At 43.4% G+C, this 21259-nt stretch overlaps 2 protein-coding genes across 4 annotated transcripts in view; both read right to left on the minus strand.

The window, feature by feature from the left end:
* The window catches only part of LOC111873965 (innexin shaking-B), a 34463-nt gene extending 23965 nt beyond the window's left edge, over positions 1–10498 (minus strand). The window contains exon 1 of the mRNA XM_023869080.2: positions 9873–10498. Coding sequence (XP_023724848.1) covers positions 9873–10235 — 363 coding nt within the window. The 5' untranslated portion in view covers positions 10236–10498. The remainder of the gene's footprint in view (positions 1–9872) is intronic.
* Positions 10499–13332: 2834 nt separating this feature from the next.
* The window catches only part of LOC111873982 (innexin shaking-B), a 40539-nt gene continuing 32612 nt past the window's right edge, over positions 13333–21259 (minus strand). For 2 of the 3 annotated variants that reach the window (XM_033755291.1, XM_023869105.2), the window contains 3 exons: positions 18210–18429; positions 16565–17068; positions 13333–15058 (listed from right to left, as the gene is read on the minus strand). In XM_033755291.1, the coding sequence (XP_033611182.1) occupies positions 15027–15058; positions 16565–17068; positions 18210–18429 (756 nt within the window). In that variant the 3' untranslated portion in view covers positions 13333–15026. Of the gene's footprint in view, positions 15059–15560; positions 17069–18209; positions 18430–21259 lie in introns of those variants that run through there. The other variant, XM_033755290.1, reaches the window with a different exon arrangement.

Here is a 21259-nt window from a genome sequence, read left to right on the forward strand (position 1 = left end):
ATCCGATCATATGCTCTATCTGTACCAGAAGGACAAGCGGGCACTGCCTGGGAACCTTCAAAATCGGAGATATAGTTTCTTCCCCCCCCCCAATTTAGTGTCTCTCACTACGACCACCACTTCTTCTGTATCTATGTGTTCCGTATGGTTCTCTCACAGAGTGTATCTGTGTGTTCCGTACGGTTCTCACAGTAAACAGCGACTGTTTCCCTACACAGCATTAACCGGTTGGGCTCTGTAGCGGAGACGTAATGTTTCCTGTGAGGTACGGACTGAATTCTTATATATACTGCATTCTGCTCACAGAGTGTATCTGTGTGTTCCGTACGGTTCTCACAGTAAACAGCGGCTGTTTCCCTACACAGCATTAACAGATTGGGCTCTGTAGCGGAGACGTAATGTTTCCTGTGAGGTACGGACTGAATTCTTATATATACTGCATTCTGCTCACAGAGTGTATCTGTGTGTTCCGTACGGATCTCACAATAAACAGCGCAAAACTTTAGCTCGAAACTTCATTTACCGTTGAAAGAGGCAAAGCAGTCAAGGCTCTGACGTCATGTCTTGAGAGCGTAATAAAGATATGAGCCCTCAAGTGTGGCCCTTGTTTCGGATATCAATATTTCTGACACAATATGAGACGATGCTGGTATACGCCCCAGATACTGAGGCTGAATTTCTATGAGCGTCCATTGATAGTTATCTTTAAGTATCCACATCCTGCCCTTATCGACGTTACATCACTGACGAGGTGTGCCCATTTGTGTCAATCTGTGATGACAATTCCAGGTGACAGGAAATACGTAGTGATAAGACAATATTTTGTTCAGCTCAACAATACAGATGGCAGGTCAACACTTCAGGGCCACTCGATAGCGTAGTTGGTTGAGGCATTATGCTACAAACCAGAAGGTCGCGGTTTCGATTCCCGAAGATGTCATTGGATGTAACATTCATGGGAGTTTTAAGATCAAGCTTTTAGTAGTCTGAGTGATTGTCAGTTCGAATCTGAGCCGAGACACGGGCTATTTTAAATTAAGTTTGTCATAATTTTCCTCAGTCCCTCCAGGAAGATGCCGGTATAATACGGCTCTTCTTTTCGTGTCCTTCCAGTTCGGCTTCCTGCAATCATTCGACGCTACATAGCAGCAGTCACTGACGGAGTCAATAACTAACCTACGAAAACTTATCATAATATTGTGACGTATAGCTCCGTTGCTGGGCAGTGACCTCGAAGCGAAGAGCGGGACAACGATTGTTGCTTGGTAACGGCCGGTAAACACGTCAGCAATGACCAGTCTATCGCTAGGCAACTGCTCGGTTAACGGCTTCTCTTGGCGAATGCTGTAGTGAACTGGAAAGTGCGGGGATCCGTGGTGACGCTATAATTAAGTGTAATTCCGAGTTGTGTGAATAAATCCAATATCCAACCCACACCCCGTCTATAGTCACACACCCTACATATGGCAATATTCATTATGGATAATTCACTCAACGGAACATAGCCTAGTGTGGAAACATATATGAAATACAGTACATTCAAAACGTTTGAAGATTAGAGTAATTGATATTGTAACACATTTTATCAGTGGCAAAGTTTGTGAAATCCTAGGGTTCTACGTGTAAGCTGTAATCTCTATCCGTTTTCCCAGTGTTACATCAGAAATTCTTCAGGACCATGGGGGGGGGGGAAGGAAAATGACGTCATCTCAGTTATCTGCTTCGAAATACTTTTAAGCGATTAAGCAAGTAGTTTTATATAAAAAAAGCAATAAAGATTAGTAAGTGTAAAGAAATTGATGGAAAACTCCACTTCAGTACCTGTCACGTGACCTATAGTCGCTGCGAGTTAACACAAATTCTTTCTGTAGATGCAGCGTGTGAAGTTGTCAAATGCGTTCAGGTTTGCTGAAGATGGGATCCAATGGCGGATATGTCGACGCTACCGGGTTCGTGACCTAATGATACGCTACACACTGTACGAGATACCTGCAACGCGTCCTCCTGAGGCTTGAACACTTGCAGAGGCAGACAGAGGACGCCAGGTCTGTGTCAGAGAACATTCCTGTGAGGAGTCTCCTCGGGGCTGTGCAGGACAAAGGGCAGTGAATAATATGGGATTTAGAACTATATAAATTATACTGTCACGTAGTATGTGTGTGACTGTAGACGGGGTTTCGATTGTTGAATGGATTTATTGACACTTACAGGTCCTAACTACAAATTACCATAACACTATCGCTGATTTCCACACTTTTCAAATCACTACACCCTAAGTTTTCTCCAGCATGCAGTGTCTTCACAAGTCGATTCCTTGTAACGGATTCTAATAGTAACTATTCCCCTGAACTGTCTTCAGTAGACGTTGCCTGGTAACGGCTTTTAAATATATATTCCCCTGCAATGTCTTTACTAGAAGTGTCCTGGCAATCGCTTCTGACAGTGCCTATTCTTCTGCTTCCGCGCTCAAGTACCTTACAGAATTGACTGTCAACTAACAACTAAGTCAGAGTTGCTTTACGACTGGCGGTTTGCCGACAATCAGTTCGTCTTGACGTCAAGCTCCTTAAGGCCCACGACCAGAGAGTTTTTTCCGACTGAACTCTTGCAGTAATAGTCCTTATGTAACATCCTCTCTGACGAGAAGATGGGTTTGTCTCTTATGAATACGCTTGGCCTTTCGTCAAGTGTATATTTCGCACAAATAACAAGTTACCGAAATAAAATTCTTCCTTTTGCACTACACATAAGTCCTCTGTCAGTACAGGCTTTGCAGAATAGATCACGCCTATCTTACGTATCTTATGCTACAACGGCAGGTTATATCAACTAAGCTCAAAACCTCTCGATTATAACATCACGTAACACTGAACATACAGAGCTCAGCTGTATTTGCTTGTAGATTGCAATCTTCCAAATCTTGCAGAAGTCCTTGGTCTCCTATCGTCTAATAAATTATCAACTTCAGACACTTGATCTAAACCACTTTTTCATATCTGTTTTGTAAGATATAGTTTAAAGTCTTAATAAGAAAATATGCCCTTTTTTTTGGCTGTCTGACCTCGATATACCTGCCATATTCTTCAGAAACAGGGACAAGCAATCTAATCAACCACATGGAAAGATAAATCCTCTTTGACAGATTGGAAGCTGCACATGTCATCTAAGGGGATACTCTGATCACACTTATCCCATATATACAGGATGTAACTGAAATGTATGGACATATTTGAGACACTGTTTCCACATACCAAAGCAAGGGAAAATGTCCATATCAATATGTATCAGGAAAAATTGCTTTGTGTGGTATAGCTGAAAGAATACTGTGTACACACCAGCAGCAGATCAGCGTCAATGTGTGGGCAGGCACTGTTGGTGTTTGGCAGGCCCGCAAGTTTTGCCACATCGGCTCACAGGCAACGCTACCGGGAATTCCTCTCGCATGCTCTGCCAGAGCTACTGGCAGTCACAGTACGAATGCGGTACATGCATGGTGCTCCGTGCTGTGCGAGATGTTCTCAGTCTCACCTGTCATGACAAACGGGTAAGCAGAGGAGGATCCACTCCATGGTCTCCACGCTCAACGCCAGATTTGTATCCTTTGGATGCATCTAAAAACTCTTGTGTATGCAGCTCCTGTTGACAACGAAGAGACACTTCACCATCTCCGTGTGGATGCCTGTCAGACTGTCCGCAACTGCCCCGGTCCATGATGAGACATCTCGAGGCGTGCACTGAGTCACATAGAAGACATCTGTTTGCTCATTTCTCTTTGTTTCTATTTGTCTTTCTAATCTGCGTCTCTTATTCCACATCCTTCTTCCTACTGTTTTTTTTATTTGTTACTACCTGTATCGCTTTTACTGATTTTACTTCCTTCTCTGCTTTAGTCTTCCTGCATTTTCTCCTTATGTTTCCTTCTTAAGGTTTTGTATAAATATTTTTGTCGCCACTTTCTTTTATTTCGCTCCTCATTTCTGTTATATCTTTCTTTACTTATCTACGTTTCCCCTTCTTCCTGTCTATCCTTTTATTATTTCCTTTATATTTTTGCTGAGTTAATTGTTTTTAATTCTTCCCACTGATTTCCTTCTTTAGCCCACTTTCCTTATTTTAAACAAACAAAAGGAGGCTCACGAGATCATCTTGCTGTCTGCGTGACCCCCCCCCCTTTGTCATTGATAGGCAATGCGTCGTCTGTGTGCCTACATGTCCCCCCGATTTATTTTTTTCTATGTGAACCGTATCCGTTCTTCCCAGAACTTCTTGTTATTTTCTTCCTCCTTTCAAACCCGCACCCTCAACAGATACCAGTAACTGCTCTCCATTCGGTTTTCCCTGACGTCACACATTTCGACTGCAGCTCAGTGGCCAGACGGCCATCAAGTCGGCCCCGGCCTCTGCAGTGAACGGTACAAGTTCTTGTCGTTCGCGTGAAAGAACGTTGCCCCGTGCAATTTGTACATTACACGTGGAAGTTACGTGATGTTTGTAAGAAAGTGGCGATGCGCAACTGTGCAAGAACGTAGTCACGTTCGCAGTTGCCAATGCAGTATTTGCATGCGCATATTTTGCAAATAAAACACACTACAATAAGACAATTTCCGTGGTTCATACACCGCCCTACGTCCAAGTTACATTTGCGACAGAAAAGTCGTTTCTGTTGTGTCTGTAGCATGGATATTCGGTATAGGATTACGGACATTCAGAACAAACATCATATTTCATTAGTAAATAAATACGGTGCAAAGAGATTATTGGTAATCCAAGTGTCAGTGATATGTCAACATTGGCTCAGCCTAACGACGCTCAGGCCACAGATAAACCGAAGATTACAGAGGAAAATTTTCAATAATTTTGTACACGTTTGTCAGTGCACATAAAACATTGTCAGAATATCCATCACGAAAAATCAGCACGTTGCTTACTGATAATACTTCTATCGTCAGTACGTCCAGTGTGTGTGACAGATCTCATAGTGACGGCTTATGAATAAACGGTTATTACATGTAGGCCTACAGCGAATATTATTTTGCGAGCGAACAGTAGGCCGGACGCTACTCTTGTCAAGTCGCCCTTACCCATAACGCAGGATTTTACTTCATCAAAGCGCCATTAAAGAGAAACTCTATATAATACTTTTAAAAAAAGCCAAAGTAAATAAAAAATAACCCTGTGCTTAACTAATTGAACACTACGTCGTGAAGATGCATGCGGGGATTGGATGTGAAATCCACGTATATTTTACCCCGGCACTAGTTGATGGTGATTCAGCTTCACGCCTTGGCCGCTTTACCACCGCGGAAAAAAAAAAACCCGTTGACCACTGGATAAGAGGTTGGATGAGCCCCAAAGCCGGCCTCAGGAAAAAATGGCCGTACGGTGTTTGACCGATCTGACACTAAAATCGCGAGTTCGGGCTCTGTTTAGAGCGTTGTCTTGCGTTGCCTGTGTTGATGGAGGCCTGCTGACTGCCAGAAAGAGCCATAGTTCCAGAACCAGTTCTGAATCAAACAGAGCAGAGGGCCGAATCGGTGAAATGTAAAGAAGAAAAACGGATGCACTATGTCGCAGCATCAATTTAACCAGTTGAAGCCCAGTGGTCACTATATGTACCAACTGCTTTAACATACCAAGACGCTGCATTCTGCCCACAGAGTGTATCTGTGTGTTCCGTACGGTTCTCACAGTAAACAGTGGCTGTTTCCCTAAACAGCATTAACCGGTTGGGCTCTGTAGCGGTGACGTAATGTGTTTCCTGTGAGGTACGGACTGAATTCATACATGTCATAAGAAATTCAGTGTTCAAATCGTTAAATTACCTTGTCTGTATCATCTTGTTTGTAAAGGAGATGATGCTGATGGCGAGGCACAAGGAACTAATCGCCTGCTTTCCCTTTATACAACATAGAAAACGACGCCTCCACACATTTCCTCATTGCCGTGGGAATGTGTATGCTAAGCCGTTGCCTAGCAACATACACATGAAAACAAACTGGTACCAGGCATTTATGACGTACCCGTTCAGATTGACTTGGGTGTTGCATATATACATATTTAGTTTTATAAAGACTGGATCAGGCATTCAAAAGTTGGTAAGGGGGACATACAGACATAGACAGGGAGAGGAGACTGTGTAAGACTATTTTAGGAAGGTAGGCTAAAAATTTACATGAAATTTGCTGGTTTCGTTCAGTTCTCTTCTTGTTACTAGGAGACCCAGAGGGGTGATAGGAGGAGGAGGGAGAGGCAAGTTCTGCAGTTGCAAACTGATGCCTCGCTTCTGGTCAATGTTTCCTTCGGAGACGCGTAACTCCTGCCCTGGCCCATCCTATGCGCGTAATGTAAAGGTTAGTCACCTTGCTTTCTGACGCTCTTGTAGATGTGCAGAAGTACTGAAACGGAGCTCTATCGTTACTTCTGCAAAACATCACTCGTATATATGTACATCCTCCAAGTGTGTGAAGACTAGAAAATGTGATTTTCCGGATTTCAGATCAAAAGATTTCGCAGACTTTTTGCCCATTAATCACTGTCCAGGAAGATTTGGCCAGCATATGTGGATCTGGACAATTTTTCTCTCTCTGTCTGCTTTCCTCCCAGATATAAACCCAGCCTCCACGAATGTCGGTTTAACAAGAGCGTGGAAACATTCCCATTTAATCTAAGTACGTTTACCCTTCGAGTTACAAAATAGAAAAGCTCTAATATTATCATTACCCGTGCTGCTTCCGCAAGGAATAATCGGAATAATGAACTGTCAAGAAAATGTTTACGGAAGTAGATTTTACACAGAGGCGAGCCTTGCAGTCACTAAATATATCGAGAAACAAATGCAAGGTCTGAGATATCAGCAAGAACGTTCTTATATCCCAAGAATAAAGCATTGACCTCCGTTGCCAGGCGCCCAGGTTTGAGATCCGGAAGGAACAAATTGGTGCCTCTGACCAACCTCCGTCCTCTGGCAGAACGTCAGTAAATACAAAAACGTTACACCCTCGGTCTTGACGACCGAGGGGTCAGAGTTCGAGTTCCGATAGGGTCAAGAATTTTCTCTACTCCACGTCGTCCAGACCGGCTTTGGGTTCCACAGAACCTCCTATCTAATGGTTACCGGGGGCTCTTTCCCCTTGGGTAAATAGGCCAGGGCGTGAAGCTGACCACTCATCTCCAGCTAGTGCCGAGATAAAGAAATTGGATTTATACATCCATATAAGCCTTCATGGCGTAGTGCTTAAAGCGTTAAGCAGAGGGACAGCTGTACCTTTACACTCTCGGTCTGCGACCTTTCGAAATGAGAGCCCGAATGTCACACTGATATATTGCAGCAGATAAAGCAATATCTTTCTATACTTTAACCTGAGGATTTCAACAGAGGAGGTTATGAGATAAAAGTCCGAGTTCAATGGTGGAAATTTTTCGCCGACTTTAATCTACTTCTTGGAGAATGAACTTTTAGCCTACTTTCCTTATTTTGGAAAATGAAAATAGGCTTATCTGTGTATCGNATCGGCCTTCGGTACCCGATGCTTCCCCCATCTACCAGAGGCATTGGAAACTACTTGGGCGGGAAACTTGCCTAATTTTGCTCAGAGGTCTCCTAAAGAGATGAGGATCTTTTACGTGCCGTAAAGCTACGACAAGGGACCCATGGCTTAAAGTCCCTCCCGGAGGACTTGTTCCTTGAATTTTTCCGCCCTTAAAAATTCCACGACCTCCGCCGGGTTAGAATCCGCGTACCTTGAGTCATTAGATGGGAACGTTATCCCTAGACTACGGAGGCCGCTTTATCCCCCCTAACTCCTGAAAGATGAGACAGTGGAGCCAGAAGAGACGGACAATAACGTACAAACAAACATACATGTGACATGATGCCTGAAAGCCGGAATAGTGCAGTTAGAGAAAACCTGCGGGGAAGGTCACTGTTAGGCAACGGCAAGGTAATCATGTATTCTAACTCTAAGATTTCTGCGTTCTGCAACTAACTTCTAACCACAGTCGGTCGAGTAAATCTCTTCTGGTCTTCGCCAGCACAGTCATATTTTGTTACGAGTCCCGCAGGACTCACGATCATATTTCGCTATCTCGCGACTCTGAACCACTGGTCGGGTCGGATAAATTTCTGCTGGCCTTCGCCAGGACTGTCATTCTTGGTGCTGAGTTCCTCGGGGCTCGTCGCCATATTTTTCTGTCTCACGGCTATGGGAGTCTGGACCACAGTCTGGTTTACCGGTAGTGATCTAGACTTGTATTCGGGTGGTGCTCGGTTTGAATCTCGCCCGGGGCACCTGTTACCTTGACTGAAGCCTTGCAATCAAATGACGGGATACTAGCTCTGTCAGGTTATTGTCGTTTCCTTGCAGATCCTTTACAATTCATCAGTCATCTTAATATTCGACGCTGTATAGTGAAGGATTCTGTCAGCCCCGTAAAATAACCACATAAACTCACACTTCTTATGTAATGTACACTTGATTACAGGTCAAACCCTGTGCTGGCAGCAGAGTTTTGTTTCCTGTACCTCTGTCCAGCCAATCAGCTCTTCCCTCACGCAAAGCACGGCTCCCCCGTCATTTTTCCAAATACAGTACCCCCTCCCCCTTGTCGTCAAAATGTTTTCAGTTCAATCACCGTCACTTCAGTTCCTACAGTTGCTGAAACGTCATTACATCATTCTGACGTCAGCACAGTGCAGTGCAGCGCAGCGCAGCGGGACGGGCAGCACAAACTCGCGCTCTTCACTCAGAGTGCCCCGATGCGACGCATGTCTTTAAACGGGCAAACGGTAGAACCTGAGGACGACCATACACATCGTGAAGTTTCAGACTTTAATTTTGAATTCAGTGCTGAACTAACTCCAAGGAACAAGTCTTTCTTCGGGGGGGAGGTGGGACAACCGTCTCTGATTTAGTTGACAAATTCCAAATTCCACACTTTTTTGTGGAACCTCATGCATCAATATTATATCCACATGCTACAAGCCGGAAGGTCGCGGGTTCAAGACCCGATGAGGTCATTGGATTTTTTTCAATTAACCTAATCCTTCCGGCCGCACTATGGCCCTGGGGTTCACTCAGCCTCTAACAGAAATGAGTACCAGGAATTAATTAAATAATTTCCCTGGGAAGTAAAATGCGGCCGGCGCCTAAGGCTGACAACCTCACCGCCATCTTTGAGCCGATTGTCTAGATAATGTGGGAGCCTCAATGTCTCACAACGCCATGAGCCTCCACGGCCTGTTACAGGGATAGCTTTACTTTTTTTTACAGTTCTATTTTGAGCCAGATGAATCCATTTTACACTTTCGCAGCTTATTCGTTTTAATATTATTCTCCCATCCACACTTATGTCGCACAAGCAACGTCTTTTATTTAGGCTTCCTAGCTAAAATTGCATATACTTTTCATCCGCCATATTTGCTGCACATAGCCCTCCACGCCTTACCTCCTCCAGTTTGTGATATTCGCGGTGCGTTAGAGATGAATGGGAGGAAGTGAGAGGGGACTGTAGAAAACTACGTAACGCGGAGTTTCATAACTTGTACTCCCCGCCTCGTGTTATTAGGATGAGATGGGTCATTCACGTAGAGAGAGGAGAGAAATACATGCAAATTTTTGGAATTAAATCCTTAAGAAAATGTTCTTCTTGAAAGATGCAGGCATGAATTGGAGGATAATATTAAATGGATCTCAGAGAAGTAGAATGAAATTTTGAGGACTGGATTCATCTGATTCAGGAAAGGGGAAATTGTGGGCTCTTGTGTATACGGTAATAAACCATCGAGTTCCATCAAATATGGGGATATTGAGCGACAATTAGCTTCTCAAGAAATATTTTGCTCCACTTGAATAAAATTTTAACCAAATTCTTACCTGGAAGACGAGGCAGAAAGACACCCACTGATAGAAGCGATAGACTTTGATATCGTCTGCACTTCCTCTCGTGCCGCTCACTCCAGGGAACGGAACCTCCACGCCAACTTTCTTGAGGAAGGCGCTGGTCACGGTGTAGGTGGAGTGGATCCAGCAGAACGTGTCCAGAACCTCGTCCGGTTGCCCGGACAATTGATGCAAGCACCTGATAGGTTTTCCGACATACTGATTGGCAGCTAAGATGACTGTGAATACCAGGATAGTGCAGAAAGTTGCCTGGTAATGCAACTTAAATATCGTCGAATCTGTGTTCACTCTCCGAGCCTTGAACGCGGTAGCTACTCCCTTCACGAGGTCCCACATGACTGTTCCGCTTGTCTGCACGCGATTCTCTTATTGAATTCTAAATGCGCCTGTTTCAGTTCATGATCTCTCAATTGTATTTAAATTGCCGTTCGTCTTCCGTCCTCGCAGTGGCTTGTAAACCGTGTGTTCAGAATATGGCTGGATCTGTAGAATGCATTGAGTTTACAGCCCCATTCCGTATGTTGCATTAAGACGCTCGAAGCGCCGTGTGCATTTCTGCTGTATCTATCCGCTTAAGGACGCCGGTGTGTACCTAACCGGAGCGGAGCGAATGCCTAGTGTGAGGTAAGATGATTCGGGCAGATTATTTATCAAGTACTGTACACTATCTCAGACATTTCGTCATGTTATTACGTGAGCAAGACGCAGAGATATAAGTAAAGTTCGGATTATGCTCACTTAAGCACAATGCCATAAAGATATATTGCGGCGTGGAGGAATAGCTCCACACCCTTTTAACCTCAGTATTAAATTGCGATAAATGGTCAGTTTCACACTCCGCCTGCTTGACCTTTGTGGAATGCGCTGGCGGTACGCTTTGTGGACACCAGGGCGGATTCGAAGGCCGAGGATAAAAGGGACTTATTTTGCACCTTCCTGGAATCAAACCACAAGCCCGCTGTTGTCCAGCCGGTAGGCTAGTCATTATACTGACTGAGGTAAACCCGGTTCTGTGTCAAGTAAAACGTGTTGATTTAAGTGATGAAATTTAATGTACATTTCTACAAAATCTTATTTTATTTAAAATATTTTAAAACATGTTCTTAAGATAAAAGAAAATAATATTTTTATATGTATTTACATATTTCACTTTATCAAATGTTGGTCCAGAGAAAGCAATACAATAGTAATACAGATGCAGATCTGTATAATAGAAAAGGAATACACTAGAATTAGTTATAAACAACATACGTAGCAGCTAAAGTAAATATATATGTTAACTAAACTTATGTCTTATGAAATGCAATGCTTTATGTGTTATCGAAACTGATCCATCAGTGGATGTTTCCTTGCTGGTTACAAAAACCAATATGTATAATTATACATAAACAATATGTTGTATACACATATTCATAACATATTTTCCGTGATTTTACTTGGCAGACAACTTATTAACAAAGGACACACACACATATGTAATATTTCAGTTTTGTTTCCCATAGTCCTGATAATTATCAATTGTAAAAGTAAAAAATAAAAAATTCATATTTTAAAAACGATCATAAAATAAAATACAGGATGTTCATTAAGACTTTTGAATATTTAATTGAAAAATTATATTATTAACTTATTTAAAAGCAGCTTTTATGTCCTTTTGACGGATATATGGGACAGTCCTAAGCAAATAGTAATAACAACAATAGGTAATGGATATATGCTCTTAGTGAAGAACTCCATGGCTGTGTTTAATGGTTTGCTTCTTGTTTTCTTGTGGCGCTGATGCCTTCTTTTTTGTCTACACCAATTTAATCTGTAAGAATAAATTCAAAACTCCGAACGTTTCTGTAAATTACTGATAATTCTTCTTTTATTATACAGCGTTTACAATTGTCACAATTGCTGAATACGCTAAACTTATTTCGAGTTTGAATAAGTAATTTTTATCCTCTTATATTTTTTAGTCCAACAATTAAAATTTAAATTTCAAATTTCACTTGACTTCATGAACACCCTGTACGTCAAGAAGGAATTAGTGCAACGTTTTTGATAGTGGTAGTTCTAAAACTATCTTCTCATAATTTTCTTCATCACATTTACCTTTGTTGGCAGTTCTACGGCAGTTACAAATCGGTAGACAGATGTAAAATAATGCCATAATTACGGTTTCCGCCATCTTGACGCATTCGAGACTAACATCGCAGAGGATCGATATTTTTTGCGTGCGCATCTATATAAACTCTTGGTGACGTCAGACGCAGTTGGCGCACAAGTCTCACTTGCCACAGATTTCGGTAGCCTATGGGCCCCCAGGCTGGTGTCCTACCCTCTCAAAGAACCGAATACTCGAGTGCTTCACATAAACAATTTCGTAAGGTATATGGACCCGAAAAAATGATAAATGCATACGTGTGAAAAACACATTAATACTTGTCGCATGGAACGGGAAGAGAGTCTGCGCTAGACTGTACCGCGTCACGCAGGAAGAGCTGAAAATGAAATCAGTACGAAGTGAAACAGAAGCACATCAATAAAACTGGACAAACCGTTCTGAAGAAGGAACATGAGAATAGATACTGTAGTATGGACGCGAGCCGAGAAAGACCTTGAAAAAGATGGAATGAGTGCATGATGTCTTAACGTGCCTGCACCATGACGTGATGACGCCAGACGCCGCATAGGAGGCGCCAACCTGCTCAGCATGAGAACGGAACAGATCTTGAAGTTGGCGCTGAATTTTGTTTCAATTCATTGAAACTGACGTCAGCATCTGACGTAAATAGCGTCGAAGGGTAAATCGACTGATGAATAATAAATTGGAAGGAAGTGTCCCGGAATTTGCCTCGAGGTACTGAGGAAAGCCACGAAAATCTTCAGTCAAGATGGCCGGTTCCCCAGCAGAGATTCGAGAGGAGAACATCCGGAAAAGGAACCTAGGAAGTTACCGCCGTGCTAACCATTTCGTTTAACGATGAATTATGTTTTGTCGTCAGGTGAAAGGGGTGGGCTTAGCGGTAGCGTCCCAAACGCGAATGATGGAGGTGATCGGTTCGAACCCCGGCCGGGGTACCTGTTATTCCTACTATTCGCGTAATTAACTGTCCGTGTGTCAGTGTCACGCTATAACGTCAGCAATGTCTGGGGTTAATGAGGAGCTTCGTAACTTGTACTCTTCTCCATGTATAATTAGCATGATCAAATCAAGGAGGGTGAGATGGGCAGGGCATGTAGCAAGAAATGGAGAAGAGGAATGCATATAGGATACTGGTGAGAAAGCCAGAAGGAAAGAAACCACTGCTAAGACAAAGATGCAGGTGGGTGGACAATATTAAAACGAATCTTAGAGAGATAGGATGGGATGATGTGGACTGGATTTATCTGGCTCAGGATATGGACCAGTGGAGGGCTCTTGTGAACACGGTAATGAACCTTCGGGTTCCATAAAATGCTGGGAAGTTCTTGAATAGCTGCACAACTGGTGACTTCTCTAAAAGGACTCAGCTCCATGCGTGAGTGAGTGAAGGAATGACTGGGATATCCCGTTGTTTTGTCAAGACGCTTTTTGCGGACTCGTCCCATTCTTTTCGTCACAGTTCACATTGTTGACTTTGATATGACGTCACAGACTCACCAAAACGGCATGTCAAGCATTCCTGTGCTGTTTCGTTCATGAGAAAGACGTTAGCAGGATGTCACTTAATGCATACGCGGTCAAGATGTTCTCTACTTCTTTCAGAAAATAGGAAGAGCAACACCGTATTAACCTCTTAAAGCCCAGTGGTTACTATATGTACCACCTGCTTTACCACATAACTCCGTATGGTTCTCACAATATACAGCGGCTGTTTCCCTAAACAGCATTAACCGGTTGGTCTCTGTAGCGGAGACGTAATATTTCGAATCTCGTTGGTTACACCGTCTATCCTCACTAAGACTTTCCTTGGCTTTCCCGAGTACCTCCATGTAAATGTCTGGATGGAACGTCATTAGGCAACGACCACTTCCAAAGACTTTCTAACCCATCATTCGACTCTATGTTGCATTGCTACCAAAGAGACTAATTCTCGTCCCTGGTGGGTTGTCTGCCCCTAAGCCATTCTGTCCCACTACTGAGTCACGTGACAATCAGAACGGGGCCAAAATGCGCATGCTCGTACGGTCTAACATGAAGTCTCCTCTTTCACGTGAGGCAAGAAGTTGGGTTTTGCGCTTCGCCCCTTTGAAGCGTGAGAAAGTGGACGTGGAAAGCAATGGGAGAGGCATCGCTCTGTCAGACGTTTCGGCCTCTCGTGCTTCTGATAAATGTGATACGAGTGTGAAGACTTTAGAATAGTTAGAAGCAGTGGCTAGAGAAAAGGGTCGCAAATTTTGATTCATTGTAAATTATAAAATTCGAGTAATTTGGAGGCGTCCACAGTAATTCCGACGAATTCATACGGGGAACGCTGCATCAGCGACCTCAAAGTTGTGAACTGTCCCAGCATCTGCATGCAGGCAGGGTAAGCTTCATAGAGATAATGTTCACAAATTCAGCTTCTGCTTCTCAGTAAGCACAATACATCTCCAGCACAAGACAAATTAGTTAATGCCATTTAGGGAAACACGTAGCCCTGAGTGCTCTGAGAATATAAGTAAACTCTGTAGATAAAAAGGAGGGTTTTGGGATGTTAAAGCAGGTGGTGCTTATACTTACCATTGTGCTTTAAAGGATTAAACAGAGATGATAAAAGTGATTACGCAAATTCTCCAGTGGTTCAAAGAAAATCTGCTTCAACATGTTGGTGACGCAAGAGAATATCCTCTTTGTAAACGAATGTTTTAAGGCAAGTTCATAATTTTGTTCCAACTATGTTACTTGGTCCAACTCCATTTGGCCAAAATTTTTTCACATGTATAACAGAACACATAATAACACTGTCAGTGATTAATGTCATGTCTTCTTCTGAATAAATTATATCTTCAAGTCTGTATTCATTGCTACTTCCATCTGTTGATTCGTATGTTATATGTGTTGTGTCAGGTGCCCTCAGTAGATATAACACTCCACTATTAGGAGCTCTTCCAGTATAACCCAGATCTTTCTTGGAATTAGAAAAAATCCAAACTGCGCATGTGCAGACACGTGAAGGTTCAACTTCCGAGCGATCTGGGTGATTTGGTTCCTAGTTCAAGAAATACCCAATCAGAAAGAACATGAATTACTTTAGAACTATTTTAAAGTGGGTCAAATCATTAGAATTACCACTTTTAAATCACAAACCAATGTATTTAAACACGTAAAATATGCCGGAAGCAGCGTTATCAGCGCGACTTGAAGCACAGAGCAAATGATGCTCGAGATGGTTCAAGTGCGTATAGCAACAGGCGTTTGAACGGCTGTTGTACTGTGATGTGGAAAGCAAATGGAAAAACTACCACATTATCACTTTTCCTGGATAGTCTCTTTCCAAAAACAGAGATACCATGTATGTGAGATGTTTTCTCTGGAGACAAAACAAACCGGAGGGGCGGATAGAAGTGACCAGAAGACGAGGAAGAAGACGTAAGAAGATGCTGGATGTCTTTGGGGACAGAAGAGGATACTGTCATTTGAAGGAGAAAGCTCTAGATCGCATTAAGTGTAGGAACTGTTTTGGAAGAGACTGTGGACCTGTCGTCTGACAGATTACTGATGAATGAATGAATGAATGAATGAAAATATCCCGTGCCTTATGACAATCCCATGAAGACATACAGAAAGAGTGAAATAACATTTCTACGGAGTCCTAACATCGGCACACAGACGGCCTGTCAGCGCTCTTCTTACTTAACCCATATGGAAAGAGATTTCCGTGTCCGTCGGTCAGTGGCCTGGGAGAACTATAGGACACGATAGGAAATGAAATAATTCGTGTCTCTACCGGAAATCGAACCTAGGTCGTTCAAACCCTCGTAATTCACTTTACTGGCTGCCATGTCTCGGCTCCCAATATTTAGATTCATCTGAATGCTTCTGTAATTTCCTCTAGAGAACCTTACGAAATAGTTAATTACCAAAGAAAATCATAACATGAAAGCAGAGCTACAGACGGTGCAGAAGCAGATCAACTATAAAGTCGAAATAGAAGGGTCAAATGATGGACTGGCGCATAAGTAACGCCCGAAAAGGCATTTTTTATTTTCTGTTTATGTCATTTAGACAGCGTTCTGACTTGAGCACTGTGAATTAAACGGAGCTTAAAATAACCGAGACATTAAAGAGGTCTTAAAACAAGTTGTTTTGCGTTCTTGTGATTGTGACAACGGATGGAGACAAGGAGTACTTCCGGAGTACGGGGTGGGCTCCATCCGTGCTCATAATTAACGTCTCATATTTGCCTAGTTACGCTGTTCACACTTTGTGGTATTGCATGAACTCATTTGACTGCTACCTCCACTTTTGCTGAGCCTGTCAACCCTACTAGCTCGAGTGGAAATATAAATGAACTGACAGCACAACCTGTACATTACTTACTTCGTACCACTTGGAAAATTGTCTTCATGACAATTTCCAGGTTTTCTGTCGTACAGTGCCCCCAGCAGGAACCAAATTTTTGGAATTCCTTCAGAAATGAACATAATGCTCTTGTTCTAACGAATTTACATGGAGAATAATACATGAAGAAATCGTTATGCTTCTGTAAGCTCACCTCTGGCACCTCTGTACTGGCTAACTCTGTGAGCCAGTTCGTGCATGACGTCACGGAATATCATTGAGTCCACATTCTCGCCAAGCATATAGAAAAGGAACCAGTCGCCCATCTTGGAATATCTCACAATTGTCCGAATATCATCGGAGCGAATAAGTCTGAAGCGTATCCGGAGCAGGTACACTCTCATTCTGGGGCTCATGATGATGACCACGCGGTAGAGAACGCACCCGATGGTTAGCACCCCCAGAATTAGGAACCAGAACCACAGGAAGATGTAAATCTTCTCGTTGACGACGTTCAACGGGAGTATACACACGGCGTCATGACGCTCTACCTCGCCGGATACCCCGTACTTGTAGAAAGTGCACTTGGTCATCCTGGGGAAGATGTATATCATGGGGTCGACGCGGTCTTCCTGGTCACTCTCCATGAACTTCAGGACGTCGATGCCGAACATGAGGAATTCTCCGTCGAAGAAACGGTCCATCAGGAACATTTGACCTGTATCAAGGAAGATTATGATAACAACCAGACGCTTCACCCAAGGATTCATCTACTTCTGTACACAATACATAACGGCCTGAATGCAGAGATTTTCCTTTTTTTCTTACCTACAATGATGGCTTCGAACTCTCATATTTAGGAACACTACAATTAAAAGTCTGCGTTTCTTGTGAAAGTTTACCGGCAGCATTCTGATAACCTCGGAGTTTTTATATATACATATGTACACACTTCTCTTCGGATGGCCTCTAAGTCCGTGTATATATATATATACACATAACGACATGGCCAATTAACAACTCTTCCCTTCTTGCATATAATGTTTCAATAGTAACAAAATAAATAAACAAGAATCATTTAGGTTTTGACGTAAGGTCGAGTTTTTGGGTTCTTAGTGCGTGTGCTAATTTTTGTCATTTACTGTACCTCCAATTGGATATAAGAAAAGCGGCTAAGGTCCACTTTAGATTATGATTAACCCATGTAAACCCTTAAGAACACCAACCACAATTTAAGGACTCGTCGTACACTTATTAATAAAGTTTTTATCTTACTTGGTATATCTATGAAATACATTTAGTCAGTACAATTGACTGTCAGCTGTTTAACAGTTTTAATAATGTACTTGTCCCGCCGAAGGTCGCGGATTCCGTGTCAATTATAAATATCCCTTTCCAATCCCTGTAACTTATATCACTCTTCGGCCCACTGTCACTTCTCGATACCCCAATTCGCCTCTCATCACTTCGAAATCCCCCCCTTCCCGCCTCTCCCCTGTCGCCTCAAAATACCGTTGCTGGTGTATTGTGTTTTTATTGCTAGTGGGGTGGGACTAAGTCCCTTGTACTGCGGCCACTTCTGGCCTATTGTACCAGCCCCAGATGATAGGTGAGGGGGATTGTGGAGCAATTGGTGGAATGAAGATTGGCAGGGGAAACCGAAGTACTCGGAGAAAACCTGCCCCAGCGCCACTTTTTCCACCACAAATCCCACTTGACCAAACCCGGGATCGGGAAGCCAGCGACTAACCGCTTGAGCTAGGGCGCGCCCTCGGTGTATTGTTACTTCAAGATATCCTTGTCCAATCTCCTGTCACTTCTGTCTGCATCACCCCATACGAGCTGGGATGCGACCTCACCTATGACGTTGACCAGAGCGAGCACCTCACACAGGTAGTAGCGGTACGCCCACCAGTTGTGGTAGGTTAGGTTGTCGCACAGATACTCCAGAAGAAGCTTCTTCTTCTGCTTCTTCTCCACTTCTGAGATGATTCCAATGTCCAGGTCCATCATGAGAGCATGCAACTTGCCCCCTTCCCAGTTCTTCCATAGCCAACGGGGAGCGTAGAACAGGATAGCCTGCAACAGACGTACCAGTTACTAACCTCACATTGTGTCTTCCGCTGCTAAACGATGTGGAATGTGGTAGGACAGTAACACTCGAACCTCTCAAGTTCGCTGTCTGTAATAGTCAAATGAGAGAATGAATTTTTAAGTTATAATTTAATTGTTTACATGAATTGCATAACGGGGACCTGTGCCTGTCTTTCCGTTCACAGATTTCATTCCGCGCGACAGCTGTTGGCCGAATTCAGTTGCGGTGCAACAGAACCCTCACTTCACATAAGAGTGTAGTTCATTACAGGATCCCACATTAGATAGCGTGTCCTCCATGTTGTTGTTGTTATTATTATTATGGGGCTCGCGGTAGCGTAGTTGGTGGAGGCACTATGCTACAAGCCGGAAGGTCTCGGGATCGAATCCCGATGAGGTCATTGTGATCCTTCAATTTACCAAATCCTTCCAGCCGCGCTATGGCCCTGGGGAAGCGGCCTCTAGGGGTAACGTTCCCACCTCATGACTCAAGGTACGCGGGTTCAAACCCGGCGGAGGTCGTGGAATTTTTAAGGGCGGAAAAATTCAGGGAACAAGTCTTCCGGGAGGGACTTTAAGCCGTGGGTCCCGTGTCGTAGATTTACGGCACGTAAAAGATCCTCATGTCTCTAGGAGACCTCTCAGCAAAATTAGGTAAAAAGTTTCCACCCAAGTAGTTTCCAACGCCTCCGGTAGATGGGGAAGTATCGAGGTACCAGTGCCAGTAGAGGGGCTGAACTCGCTGGCTGAACGGGGCTGATAGCGAGCAAAAGTACCGGAAGGGTATGGCGACTGGTCGAATATCAAAGAGGGACCTACAATAGATCAACAACTGGTCGCGGTGCATGGGGAAACACACCCCCTCCAATAATGAATGAATGAATGAAGGAATGGCCCTGGGGTCGACTCAGCCTCTAACAGAAATGAGTACCAGGAATATTCTTGGGGGTAAAGGGCGGCCGACAAGTAGGGCTGACAACCTCACCGCCGTCTGTGAGCCGACTGTCTAGATAATGTGGGAACCTCAACATCTCACAACCCTATGGGCCTCCACGGCCTCTTACAGGGATAGCGTTACTTTTTACTTTATTATTATTATTATTATTATTATTATTATTAAGGATTGTAAGAGATCAAGATATATGACGCTGGAGGAAGGGATATCCTCCAGTGGCATAACATTCATACCGAAATTAATTACAATTGGCCAACTAATTCAAGAGTCCCAAAGGGGATACAAAGAACAGAGGATGGTGATCCAGCAAGTGTATAGCCTTCCCCTAAAACGAGGAAGTTAGGGTAAAGGTCTGTGCATCTGCTAATAAAAAACTATAGGGACGTATCTCATCTCGCGCCAATAGTTTTTGGGTCCCTTTATGTGATATCCTGGCAAATTAAAAAAAAATAAGATCCGTCAAGTGTTATTATAATGATGCATAGCTGTATGAAGTCCGAATGATGATTTATACAATATAAGCCGTTTCAAGCCACCGAGCCCCACGGGGGGACCAAGAAATGTATATTTCAGGATTCCACTGAAAGTCTATTTCTCGCCTTATCGACGCCCTGTTTATTGTCCTGGCTTGTATACATGTGAGGAAAATGATCCCCATTGAACTATCTTCATGGGCTACATTGAATTACGTGGTTAAAGTTTAGATCTTCTCCGATGTTTTCTTTTTCGACAGTTGAAGTTTGTTGATCTGGAGTAGCACTGTTATTGTTCCCTCTAAAGATAGATGGCGTTCAGATAGTAGGCAGGATTGTTGCGGCTACTGTGATTTTCTTTGAAAGTTGTGTAATCAAAACTCATTGCTTCAGTTTTCCGTGGTACCTGCCAACACATTTCACTCAGCTGCTTGTGCGCTACTTAATCTGTTTTCACAAGATTATAAATAGCAGTTCAAGTGATTGTAGTACAATCGGCAGGGAAGAGTAACCCTTAAAAGACTGAATCTCTTCTAAATACTACTTATATATAACTCAGTCCGTATATCACAGGAAACATTACGTCTCCACTACAGAGTCCAACCGGTTACTGCTGTTTAGGGAAACAGCCGCTGTTTGCTGTGAGAACCACAAGGAACACACAGATACACTCTGTGAGCAGAATGCAGTATATATAAGAATTCAGTCCGTACCTCACAGGAAATATTACGTCTCCGCTACAGAGCCCAACCGGTTAATGCTGTTTAAGGAAACAGCCGCTGTTTATTGTGAGAACCGTACAGAACCCACAGATACACTCTGTGGGCAGAATGCAGTATATATAAGAATTTAGTCCGTACCTCACAGGAAACATTACGTCTCCACTACAGAGCCCAACCGGTTACTGCTGTTTAGGGAAACAGCCGCTGTTTACTGTGAGAACCACACGGAACACACAGATACACTCTGTGATAATAGTTTCTCACTTCTCACAGAGAGAGAGAGAGAAGTGGTGGTCGTAGTGATAGACACTACATTGGGGGGGAATAAACTTTATCTCCGATTTTGAAGGTTCCCAGGCAGTGCCCGCTTGTCCTTCTGGTAAATGATACACTCTGTAGGCAGAATGCAGTATATATAAGAATCCAGTCCGTACCTCACAGGAAACATTACGTCTCCGCTACAGAGCCCAACCGGTTACTGCTGTTTAGGGAAACAGCCGCTGTTTACTGTGAGAACCACACGGAACACACAGATACACTCTGTGATAATAGTTTCTCACTTCTCACAGAGAGAGAGAGAGAAGTGGTGGTCGTAGTGATAGACACTACATTGGGGGGGGGGGGAAGAAACTTTATCTCCGATTTTGAAGGTTCCCAGGCAGTGC

The sequence above is a fragment of the Cryptotermes secundus genome, unplaced genomic scaffold, assembly GCF_002891405.2.
Source record: "Cryptotermes secundus unplaced genomic scaffold, Csec_1.0 scaffold870, whole genome shotgun sequence".
Classification (NCBI taxonomy): Eukaryota; Metazoa; Arthropoda; class Insecta; order Blattodea; family Kalotermitidae; genus Cryptotermes; species Cryptotermes secundus.